At 41.5% G+C, this 12,225-nt stretch overlaps 1 protein-coding gene across 2 annotated transcripts in view; it reads left to right on the top strand.

Moving 5' to 3' along the window:
- The window catches only part of LOC134348350 (sperm-associated antigen 16 protein), an 856,325-nt gene that overhangs the window by 347,005 nt on the left and 497,095 nt on the right, over positions 1-12,225 (top strand). For both annotated transcript variants that reach the window (XM_063051565.1, XM_063051566.1), the window contains one exon: positions 5,482-5,625. In XM_063051565.1, coding sequence (XP_062907635.1) covers positions 5,482-5,625 — 144 coding nt within the window. The remainder of the gene's footprint in view (positions 1-5,481; positions 5,626-12,225) is intronic.

A 12,225-nucleotide genomic window follows, 5' to 3' on the forward strand; every position in this document is an offset into this window, starting at 1 on the left:
TGGTCTGAATGGCTTTATTCTGCTCCTATGTCTTATGGTCTCATTGTCTTTTTGTAACTTATGGCAATCTTCTATGTTATCCGCAACACCCACCAACCTTCGTTTCATCTGCAAACTCACTAACCCACACTTTCACATCCTCATGAAAGTAATTTATAAAATCACAAAGAATAGGGGTCCCAAAACAGATGACTGTAGGACGCCACTAGTCAGCAACCTCCAGGCAGAATGCGCTGCATCTACTACCACCCTCTGCCTTCTGTGAGCAGGCCAATTCTGAATTCACACGGAAAAATTTCCACAGATTCCATACTTCAGAGCTTTTTGGATGAGCCGACCATGGGGTTGTTAAACACCTTACTAAGTTCCATATATATCATATCCATTGCTCTAACTTCTTCAATTTGTTTTGTCACCGCCTCGAAAACCACAATCAAGCTCTTGAGGCTTGACCTGCCCCTTGCAAAGCCATGCTGACTTTCCCTAGTAAGACTATGCTTCTCTCAATGCTTCTATGTCATATCCCAAGGAACACTCTCCATTAGTTTGGCCACCACAGGTGTAAGACTCACTGGTCTATAATTCCCAGGATTATTCTTCTTACCTTTCTTGAACTAGGGGTCATCATTTGTCATCCTCCAGTTCTCAGGTACCAAAAATCATTGTCAATGCCCAACAAATTCTTCCCTTACTTCTCGTAGTAACCTGAGGAATATCCTGTCTGGCCCTGAGGACTTAGCTGTCCTAAGCAACATAGCTGATTTATTCTGAAAGAGTTGAAGCATTGGATCTGTTTTGCTCAAATGTGGGTAAAGCTATATTTTATTTATCTCACTGAAGTCTCCTTTCTTAGTCTTAATTCAGATAGTTGTTTTTTGTTTCTTATATCTGCAGGCTTGGCTACATCAGATTTTTTACAAGTTATTTTAATTACTTATACCATTCTGTAAGTGATTTGTCATATGAATGAAAATAAAATGTTTCCAAACTGAAATAAGCGCAACCAAAGCTAACTATAATAATTTTAAGATTCAGTTTAATCTCTCCAAGTTTCATATTTGCACATGATAGTGACTTCATGTTTCAGCAACGGGAGTGAAGTAGAGAGATGAAGGTTGCTCTTTTGGATCAAAGAAGTTTAAGAGGATATTCAAATTTGCTGGACAAGATAATGGCTTACTTAGATCGTGTAAATATACTGAAGCTGTTGCCATTCATGCCTAGTTCAACAGGGAGAAAAATGTAATATTTTGAGGAAAAGACAAAAGAATGCAAGAAGAAATGTATTTACTAGAGAGCAGGTCTATTCAGGAATTCACTGCCTGTAAATAAAGTGGTGACAGAATGTGCCAGTTCCATCAGAAGGAAGATTTGCTTTTGTTTACTGGAAATAAAAAAACACTTCCTTTCTATTCGAAATTTGTAGATTTTTAAAATGTTTATGTTAGTTGCAAAACAAATAATGGTCAAATATATTGGTTGAAAAATTGTATACTGCTGGAATATCATTTACATTTCTTTAAATAAATACAGGTAACAAAAAAAAACTAGAGTTGTATCAAGGGATGAGTTGATCAAGAGGTTTTCAAGGTGAACAAAAAGAATAGATGGCTTGATAGTATTTTGCCTGCTTAGGCCTAAGGCTTGGAAGCAGAGTCAAAAATATTGAAGTGTGGGCTTTGAGAAGCATAGTTAGGGATGGCTTCTGTTCACAAAGTAGAGTAGAAGTTTGGAATTCTCTTTCAAATGTGGCAGTTCCTGTAATGTTAAATATTAATGTTAAACCTGAGATTAATAGACTTTTGTCCCTCAGTAGTAGTAGGACATACATAAGAAAAGCAGGTAACTTTAATTAGTCATGTTGACATTGAACTGCTGAATATCCTCAAGGGCCTATATGACCTATACTTCCTGTGTGTACCACTCAATGGTGCATTGCTTTCCTGCTGTTAACTTTAAAAATCTAAATCTTATTATTCACGTGTAATGGTTGTCAATGCACATCCTAGCAATATTTTCACCTTACTGTTATTTCTTTTAACCATTTTAACCAATTCCTGTATTTTCTTTTGCAATATCTCCTGAGGCGCAGTGTAGATAAGACCATAAGACAGAGGAACATGATTAGGCCATTCAACCCATTGAGTCTGATCTGCCATTCCATCATGGCTGATTTATCCCAGTCCCAGTCTCCTGCCTTCTCCCTGTAAACTTTGAAGCCCTGACTAATCAACAACCAATCAAGCTCTGCCTTTTATATACTCAATAAATTGGCCTCCACAACTGTCTGTGGAAAGGGAATTCCACAGACTCACTACCCTCTGGCTACAGAAATTCCTCATCATCTCTGTGTTCAATGGACATCCCTCTATTCTGAGGCTGTGCTCTCTGGTCCGAGAGTCACACACTATAGGAAACATTCTCTCCACATTCTCTGTAGCTGGGCCTTCAACATTCAATAGGTTTCAATGAGATTCCCCTCAACCTCCACCCATTCTTCTACACTCCAGTAAGTATGGGCCCAGAACCATAAAATGCTTCTCATACTTTAACACTTTGATTCCCGGAATCATTCTTGTGAACCTCCTCTGGACATATTCAGTGCCAGCACATCTTTTCTCAGATAACGGTTTGGAAACTGCTAATAATACTCCAAATGCAATCTGACCAATGCCTTATGAAGCCTCAGCTTTACATCCATGCATTTTCATTCTAGTCCTTTTGAAATGAATGCTAACATTGCATTTTTCTTCTTTATCACTGAATCAACCTGTAAGTTAACCCTAAGGAATCTTACATGAGGACTCCCAAGTCCCTTTTCGCCTCTTAATTTTTCAGTTTTCTTCCTATTTTGAATACAGTCTTTGCCTTTATTCCTTTTACCAAAGTGCATGACTATACACTTCCCTACACTGTATTCCATCTGCAATTTCTTTGCCCATTCTCCCAATCTGTCTAAGTCCTTCTGCAGCCTCCCTACTTCTCTAACACCATCAGCTCCTTCACCTATCTTTGTATTGTACACAAACTTTCCCACAAAGCTATCAATTCTGTCATCCAAGTTATTGACATGCAACGTAAAAAGAAGCGGTCCCAACACAGACCCCTGTGGAGCACCACTAATCACTGGCATCCAACCAGAAAAGGCTTCCTTTGTTCCCTTGCTTTGCCTTCTGCCAATCAACCAATGCTCTATCCATGCTAGTATCTTTCCTGTAATATCATGGTATCTGAACTTATTAAGAAGTCTCTTGTGCAGCACCTTGTCAAATTCTTCTTTATCTATCCTGCTTGTTATTTCTTCAACGAATTCCAACAGATTGGTCAAGCAGGATTTTCCCTTAAGGAAACCAAGCTAACTTTAGCTTGTTTTATCATATGCCTGCTAATACCCTGAAACCTCATCCTTAATGTGAATTCCAACATCTTCCCTACCACTGATGTCAGGCCAACTTCTGCCTCCCTTCCTTCTTAAAGAGTGAAGTGACATTTGCAAATGTCCAGTCCTCCAGAACCATTCCAGAATTTCTTGAAAGATCATTACTAATGCCTTCACAGTTGCTTCAGCTATCTCTTTCAGAACCCTGGGGCGCAATCTATCTGGTCCAGGTAACTTATTTACTTTCAGACCTTTCAGCTTTCCAAGCACCACTTCCTTAGTTTATAGCAGTAACATGCATTGCTATACCCTGGCACAACTGAATTTCTGGCATACTGCCAAGATAATTATTCTAGCAAAATAATTATTAATTTTATCTATCATTATTTTTGTCCTCCATTACTACCTCTCCACTGTCATTTTCCAGTGGTCCAATATCCACTATCACATCTCTTTAATGAAAAGAATATTAGTGTCCTCTTCAATATTATTTCATCTTTTCTCTCCTTATGGATTTTTAATTACCTTCTGATGATTTTTTAGTTTCCCCTAATTTTTGCTGAATTTTATGCCCTCTCTTCTGCTTTTATGCTGTTGTTGACTTCCCTTGTCAGCCATGGTTGCCTCATCCTCCTTTCAGAATACTTCTTTATATTTGGGATGTATCTATCCTATTGCTTACAAATTGCCTTCAGAAAATCCAGCCATTACATTTCTGCTGTCATCCTTGCTAGTGTTTTCTGCCAATCAGCTTTGGCTCATTCCTCTCTCATGCCTCTGTGGTTCCCTTTACGCCACTATAAAACTGATACATCTGACTTTAACTTCTCCCTCTCAAATTGCAAGATGAATTCTATCGTATTATGATCACTGTCTTCTAAGTGTTCCTTTACCTTAAGCTCTCTAATCAAATCCAGTTCATTGCACAACACCCAATCCAGAACAACTAATCCTCCAGTGGGCTCAACCACATGCTGCTCTAAATGCCCCCATGTTACATTTCAACTCATCTGACTGACTGCAATTTTGCCCTATCATTTTCCTGTCCTTCCTCACAGTCACACCAAACACTGCATTTACTTGTACAAAAACAGCCTCATTGTCAGCCCTATCACTTTGGTTCCCATTCCCTTTTCAAATTATTTTAAACCTTCCCTCAATGATATTGGTACCCCTCGGGTTCTGGGTGTAACCCATCCTTTTTCTGTAGGTCATACCTTTCCGAGGAGAGATCCCTATGATCCAGAAATCTGAAACCCTGACCCCTGCACCGATTCCTCTGTCACACATTCATCTACCAAATCATCCTATTCTTACCCTCACCAGTGTGTGGCACAGGCAGCAATCAAGGAACTGCTACCCTTGAGCTCGTGCTTTTCAGCTTTCTACCTAGCTCCCTATGATGTCTCTTCAGGACCTCTTTCTTTATCCTACCTAAGCCATTGGTAACATGACCTCTGGTTGCTCAAGAGCTAGTAATGGTGATGATATGTTAGCTTTGCCTCATTAGATAAATTCAGCTTCTTGGGGAACATTCACCCGATTCAATCTTATAAAACCACCATATTGCATTAGCATTATAAAGTGTCTGTCTCTGTTTCTGTAGATTCAGTATTTGCTTTGTGTAAGATGTCTTTGCTTTTCTTGGTTCCCACATTTACACTATTCAGGGTTAATATATTGAAAGATTTTTTTCTTTTATGTTTATGTTTATATGAGAGAGAAGGAAAATTAATGGATGAATCAGTAATATTACAGGTAATAACTTAAACTAAGTAGAGCAAAATTTAGATCAAACAAAATTTTGTTCTATTTAGTTTCAGTTATTATGCATCATTTAATGTATGTTACAATAGAATGATGGATGAGGCAAATTATTTTGATTGTTTCTGTTTTATATTCTTTGTGTGAATGATTCACAAGATGCACACTTTACTTAGTGCTTTGCAAAATTAACACAGCAATTGATAAAAGCGTTATTACTGGCAATCTTCTTCTTGTAAACAAAATATTTTAACATATGTATGGAATTGGACAGATTATTTGTAAAACCTAGTTCATTAGATTTAAACTATACTTCCCATCTTTTCATTCAATTTTAGCTTAGCTCTTCACCCACGGAAACAAATTCTGGTGACTGGAAGTGATGAACGCCTCTGGAAGATGTGGTCCATTCCCAATGGTGACATTATTATGACAGGTGAAGGTCACAGTGATTGGCTTTCTGGTTGCTGCTTTCATCCTAGGTTAGTGCAAACATCATATTTATTCAGTTCAAATCCTATGGAGTGTAATGTTACATTTTCTTTTGTTTGCACTAGTCTGTTCATCTCTCGGCAGAATTGATGACACAGTGCTTCATGTTTGCTTTTGTTCTCCTTCCATACTGTGCAGTGCATTTATAAATGATTTTAGCTGCTTTTCTTGACAGTGTGGTGGTTTTGACTGAAGCAGTACTGATGTTAGTTCTGATAAGTTTACAAGTTTACAAGGATGTTCTGCCAAATTGAAGGGCCTCCATCGGTCAGAGTTATGCAGGGTTGGGCAGTATGATATGGAAATCAAGCTGTTGTCATGTAGCAAGCTCCCCCTCTCCATGCGTCTGATGAACCCAAAGGAACAGCAGAGACCGTCGGACTGCCTTAGGGACTCCAGCTCCGGATTTTTCCCTCGAGGTTTACCCCCAAAGCCTTCTCCGTGAGTGGGTATAGCCTCAAGTCAGCAGAGGTCTGAGATCAGAGTTTTTCTTCTCCTAGATGAGCTGCCAACTACAGCTAATGAGCCCCATCTGCCAAATTAATCAATGATTTATGGCTTGTTTATCTGTCCTTGCCCAGTATTAAAGGAACATGTTCAATTGTTTTTTTTCATAAACTGTGGAACCTTGTTCCAGATGAGGAACAATTGGTAGATTTCTGATTTTCAGAGGTTATAGGCACAATTTTATTTTGTTTTGTCCCAGTCTTAAAAAGTACCCAAATTTGAGCCACCCTGTGCTTTGTAGTTGTCCCCCCAACATAATCTTCACTGTAGCACCGACCTTTCACAGCCCCAAGTGCAGTTATTCATTGAAGCACTGAAACTTAGCAGACTGTTACAGCAAATATCTATGTGCTGCTCTCAGAACATTTCTCCCCCCTCTGAGAGCTTCCTATTATTTGAAAGCATGTTTCACTGTTTTTAATAGTTGTGATATTTAGAGGCGTTAAACAGTTGAATTGAATTTAAGAATATTCAAAATAGCATTTATTTAAAAGACATTTAAATCACTGTAAATCAATTAAAAGCAACAAAGAAAAGTAAACATAAAAGGAATCTGTACTCTCCTTATCAATGAACTTTGGCAACCTTATTCAAAATGAATTGGGTCACCACAAAATGAAGAACACAATATAACAAACAGAAGCAGGAATACTCATGCATCTCCTCACATCTGCACTACCATTTAATATTTTACCCCAGCACTAATATTGCTGATATTTTACCTCAGCACCACTTTCTCACACTTTCATGGTCCAGATCGGGGTCCCTTTAAATTTAGCTTGTTTATGTTACGATCCAGACTGTTGATTCCCTGTTTTCCCGTGTCCCTCGAGTTTGGTGATTAGAGGCAATTAACACTCGGCTGAACCGGTAGTTTATAGTCTCCAGCTTTCAGCCGTTTGGTGCGGGAGCGTCTGCAAAGTCATCAAAGGTACGGTGTGCCGATGTCATCTGGCCGGAGCAAGCCTAGTCTCCGCCTGAAGCGAGTGCCGGTAATTCACCCTTCCTCACCGGAGCAACCTTGTCCAGTTACCTCGCCAAAGCCTGCAAAGTTTCCTCACCGAGGTGGGTCCGTCAGTTAACCCGCCGGAGGGAATCAAGAACTGCTGTCTAATGTTCCCGGGCCAAGTCGAGAGCTCGCCACTAGCCGGAGGCTCCAAGTCAAGTCCTGGATCCGGCGGCATTCTAGCACCAAGTCAGGTCCTGGCCCTGGCGGCATTCAAGCACCAAGTCAAGTCCTGGCCCTGGCGGCATTCTAGCACCAAGTCAAGTCCTGGCCCTGGCGGCATTCTAGCACCAAGTCAAGTCCTGGCCCTGGTGGCATTCAAGCACCAAGTCAAGTCCTGGCCCTGGCGGCTTCCCAGTTCTGAGTCAAGTCCTGGCCCTGGCGGTCTGTGATTCCTGTCCTACCCCCTTGTCTGAATCCCTTCTCTGCCCCTCTCGCCTCTAGCCCTCGTCTGCAGCCCCCCCCCCCCCGCATCTCGGTCTAGTTCCATCACCGGAGCTAGATAGGTACTGTCTGGTGTTCATTCGTGTTGGTCTTGTCTTGTCTTGTCCTCGCCTCCATGGGGTAAGTCAGGCCGTCTTGCCGTTGCCCTGCGGGGAGTCATGTCTTGTTTTGTCTTGTCCTCGCCTCCGTGGGGTAGGTCAGGCCGTCTTGCCGTTGCCCTGCAGGGGGTCATGTTCTGTCTTTTCTGGTCCTCGCCTCCACGGGGGTAAGTCTGGCCGTCTTGCTGTTGCCCCGCGGGGAGTCATGTCTTGTCCTGTCCTCGCCTCCGTGGGGTAAGTCAGGCCGTCTTGCCATTTCCCCGTGGGGAGTCATGTCTTGTCTTGTCTTGTCCTCGCCTCCGTGGGGTAGGTCAGGCCGTCTTGCCGTTGCCCCGTGGAGGGGTCATGTTCTGTCTTGTCTTGTCCTCGCCTCCGTGGGGTAAGTCAGGCTGTCTTGCTGTTGCCCCGCGGAGGGTCATGAGTCCTGGCCCTATGTCCTGTACCCAAGGAGGGGTCCCGACTCTGTGTTCTGTGTATGTGTCCATGGTTCCATGTACCTGCTCTCCCGAGACCGAGGCTCTGTTTTCCATGTTCCTCCTCTCCCTAGCCCATGTCATGTCCATGACTGGTTCTGGGGTCCGAGCCCGAGGCCAGACCCAGGTACTGGGTCCTTGCCCAGTCTCGGGCTCGGAGTCCATACCCTAGCCTCTTCATGTCTCCTCTAGTTCTGGGATCTGATTCTGAGTCCAAGCCCAGACCCTTAGTCCCAGCCTAGTCGTAGTCCTGAGTCCTTGTCCAGTTCGCTATTTCCTGCTCCTGCCTTGCTGTCCTGGTATTGAACAATAAACTAAATCTAAGTAACCTCACAAGATGTGTCTTGCATTTGGGTCCACCCTTGCTCCCTATGCCCCCGCCATTGTGACAGGATAGGGTGTTTGGGAAGCTGAAAGTTCTGAATATAGATAAGTCACCTGGAATAGATGGTCTACATCCCAATGTTCTGGAAGACGTAGCTGAAGAGATTGTGGAGGCACTAGTATTGATCTTTCAAAAACCACTAGATTCTGGAATAGTTTCAGAGGACTAGAAAACTGCCAATGTCACTCCACTCTTAAGAAGAGAGGGAAGCAGAAGAAAGGAAATTTTAGGCGTCGTAACCTGACTTTAGTGTTTGAGAAGATGTTGGATTGCATTATTACTGATGAGGTTTTGGGATACTTCTAAGCACATGATAAAATAGACCAAAGTCAACATGATTTCCTTGAGGAGAAAATTTGGGTGACAAATCTGAGGTATTCTTTGAGGAAATAACAGGCGGGATAGACAAAGGAGAGTCAGTTGTCATAGTTTATTTATTTTCAGAAAGCCTTTGACAAGGTGTGGCACAGAATACTGCTTGACAAGGTAAGAGCCGATGCTGTTACAGGAAGATACTGGCATAGATAGATGATTGGCTGACTGACAGGAGGCAATAAAGTAGGCCATTTCTGGATGGCTGCTGGAGACTACCGGTGTTCCACAAGAGTCAGTGTTGGAACACTTCTTTTTACATTATATGTCAATGATTTGGATCACAGAATTGATGGCTTTGTAGCTAAGTTTGTGGATGAGAAGAAAATAGGTGGAGGAGCTGGTAATGTTGAGGAAGTAGCATGCCTGCAAAAGGTGTTAGACATATTCGAAGGATAGGCAAAGAAGTGGCAGATGGAATATTGTGTACAGTCATGCACTTTGGTAGAAGAAATAAAAGCAGAGATTATTTTCTAAAAGGGGAGAAAATTCAAAAATTAGGGGTGCAAAGGGATTTGGGAATCTTTATGCAAGATTCCCTAGAGGTTAACGTGTAGGTTGAATTGGTGGTAAGGGAGGTAAATGCATTGTTAACATTCATTTTGAGAGGTCTAGAATATACAAGCAACAGTATAATGCTAAGGTTTTATAAGGCATTAATCAGTTCACACATGGAGCATTGTGAAAAGTTTTGGACCCCATATCTAAGAAAAGATGTGCTTATATTGGAGAGAGTCCTGATGATATTCACAAGAATAATTGCAGGAATGAAAGGATTAATGTATGATAAGCATTTGATGGCTCTGGGCCTGTACTCTTGAGTTTGGAAGAATGAGGGAGGATCTCATGGTAACCTATCAAATATTATAAGGCCCAGATAGAGTGGATCTGGAAAAGAGGTTTCCTGTAGTATGTGACCCCAGGACGAAAGAGCAATGCTTCCGAATAGAGGGGTGTACATTTAGAGTGGAGGTTAGGACGAATTACTTTAGCCAGACGGTAGCGAATCTGTGGAATTCACTGTCATAGACAACTATGGAGGACAGGTCATTGGATATATATTGGTGTACAAAGGCTGTTGTAAATCTAGTCAAGAAGAAAAGAAGAGCTTATAACCATATATAACTATATAACAATTACAACATGGAAACAGGCCATCTCGGCCCTTCTAGTCCGTGCCGAACTCTTACTCTCACTTACAGCTTATGAAAGGTTCAAAAAACTAGGTAGTGATAGAGATCTAGAAGATTATAAGGCTAGCAGGAAGAAGCTTAAGAATGAAATTTGGAGAGCTAGAAGGGGCCATGAGAAGGCTTTGGCAGACAGGATTTAGGAACACCACAAGGTATTCTACAAGTATGTGAAGAGCAAGAGGATAAGATGGGAGGGAATAGGACCAATCAAGTGTGACAGTGGAAAAGTGTGTATGGAAACGGAGGAGACAGCAGAGGTACTTAATGAATACTTTGCTTCAGTATCCACTACTGAAAAGGATCTTGGCGATTGTAGGGATGATTTGCAGTGGACTGAAAAGCTGAGCATGTAGATATTAAGGAAGAAGATGTGGTGGAGCTTTTGGAAAGCATCAAGTTGGATAAGTCACCAGGACCAGACGGGATGTGCCCCAGGCTACTGTGGAAAGTGAGGTAGGAGATTGCTGAGCCTCTGGCAATGATCTTTGCATCATCAATGAGGACGGGAGAGGTTCCGGAGAATTGGATGGTTGCGGATGTTGTTCCCTTATTCAAGAAAGGGAGTAGGGATAGCCCAGGAAATTATAGACCAGTGAGTCTTACTTCAGTGGTTGGTAAGTTGATGGAGAAGATCCTGAGAGGCAGGATTTATGAACATTTGGAGAGGCATAATATGATTAGTAATAGTCAGCATGGCTTTGTCAAAGGCAGGTCATGCCTTACGAGCCTGATTGACCTTTTTGAGGATGTGACTAAACACACTGATGAAGGTATTGTGCTATAGATTTTCTATGTTTCTATGTTTCTCTGATATATTGAAGGCAGAAGTTTATAGGTTCTTGATTAGTCAAGGCATCCAAGTTTACAGGGAGAAGGCAGAAGACTGCGGTTGAGAGGGATAATGAATCAGCCATGAGGGAATGGCAGAGAAATTGCAATAGGTAGGATGGGCTAATTCTGCTCCTATGTCCTATGGTCTTATGGACTTACTCCTTTCTTGAAAAGTGGAAAAAAACATCTGCAGTTTTCTAATTCACTTGAATCTCACCAGATCTGGAGATCTGACAGTCTTTATCCCATTATTTTGCATCAGTATCTTTTCCTTGGCCAATTTTCATAGTAATGAGGAGATATTGAATGCCTTGGTGAACTTAAAAGGGATGAATCCCAAGGCCCTGAAGACTTTTATTGCAGGTTGCTATGGAAGGCAACCTCTGGCTGAGATTTTTAAATTTTCATTAGCTATAATTAAAGTGCCAGATGACCAGAACATGGCAAATGTAGCCTCAGGTTTCATAAAAGGCAGCAGAGAAAAGTTGGGTAATTATAGCCAGTCAGCCTAAAATTAGCAGGAAAGTTACTGAAAAAGTTCTAAGAAACTGAATTAGTTATTATTTGAAAAGACACAGAGTAATTATAGTCAATGTGGTTCTGTCAAGGGTTGATACTGTCTGATGAATTTGAATGAATTTTTTGAAGATGTAACGAAGTGCAGCTGTTGTGGGTTACACGTAATTGCTATAATGTCTGATTTGCCTTCAGCTTACCTAATTCCCATTCTTGCTGAATCCAGCTGACAAACGTCCTACTGAACTGGTTTGGGTGGGTTCTCAAACACCTGTTGTTTCATTGAATCCTGTGTGGTTCCTGCCTCGTAAGAACTGGTCTTGAGAGTTGCTCCTCCTTCAGTTCAGGCTTGGTGTATTAACATTACCTATCATCTGGCTTCCTGGATTTCATTGCCTCAGGGTTTGGAATTTCACTTGTAATATTCTCCATTTCTCTGTTATGTAGATGTCCTTCTCAAAAAGTAGCTCTTAAGTCACTTCTAAATAACTGTCTCCAAACCAGAAGGCTGGTGGGTGTGTACTTGAAAATTACTCTTACCTGTTTGTAGGTCAACTACTGTATATTGCACCAAAAAACCTTAAACTTTACCTCCAAATTATTTAATTTGATCCCTGATGCTTCTTTGTCCTTGAAAGCAAATGTTCCATGTCTGACCTTCCTACCATCTGTTAAGTTCTTATATTTAAGAATTTAAACAGAAGGAGGAATGATTTATGCAGAAGCTAACCCACCATTCAATATTGTCATGGCTAATCTCAATGT

This window comes from Mobula hypostoma, chromosome 6, assembly GCF_963921235.1.
Source record: "Mobula hypostoma chromosome 6, sMobHyp1.1, whole genome shotgun sequence".
Lineage (NCBI taxonomy): Eukaryota > Metazoa > Chordata > Chondrichthyes > Myliobatiformes > Myliobatidae > Mobula > Mobula hypostoma.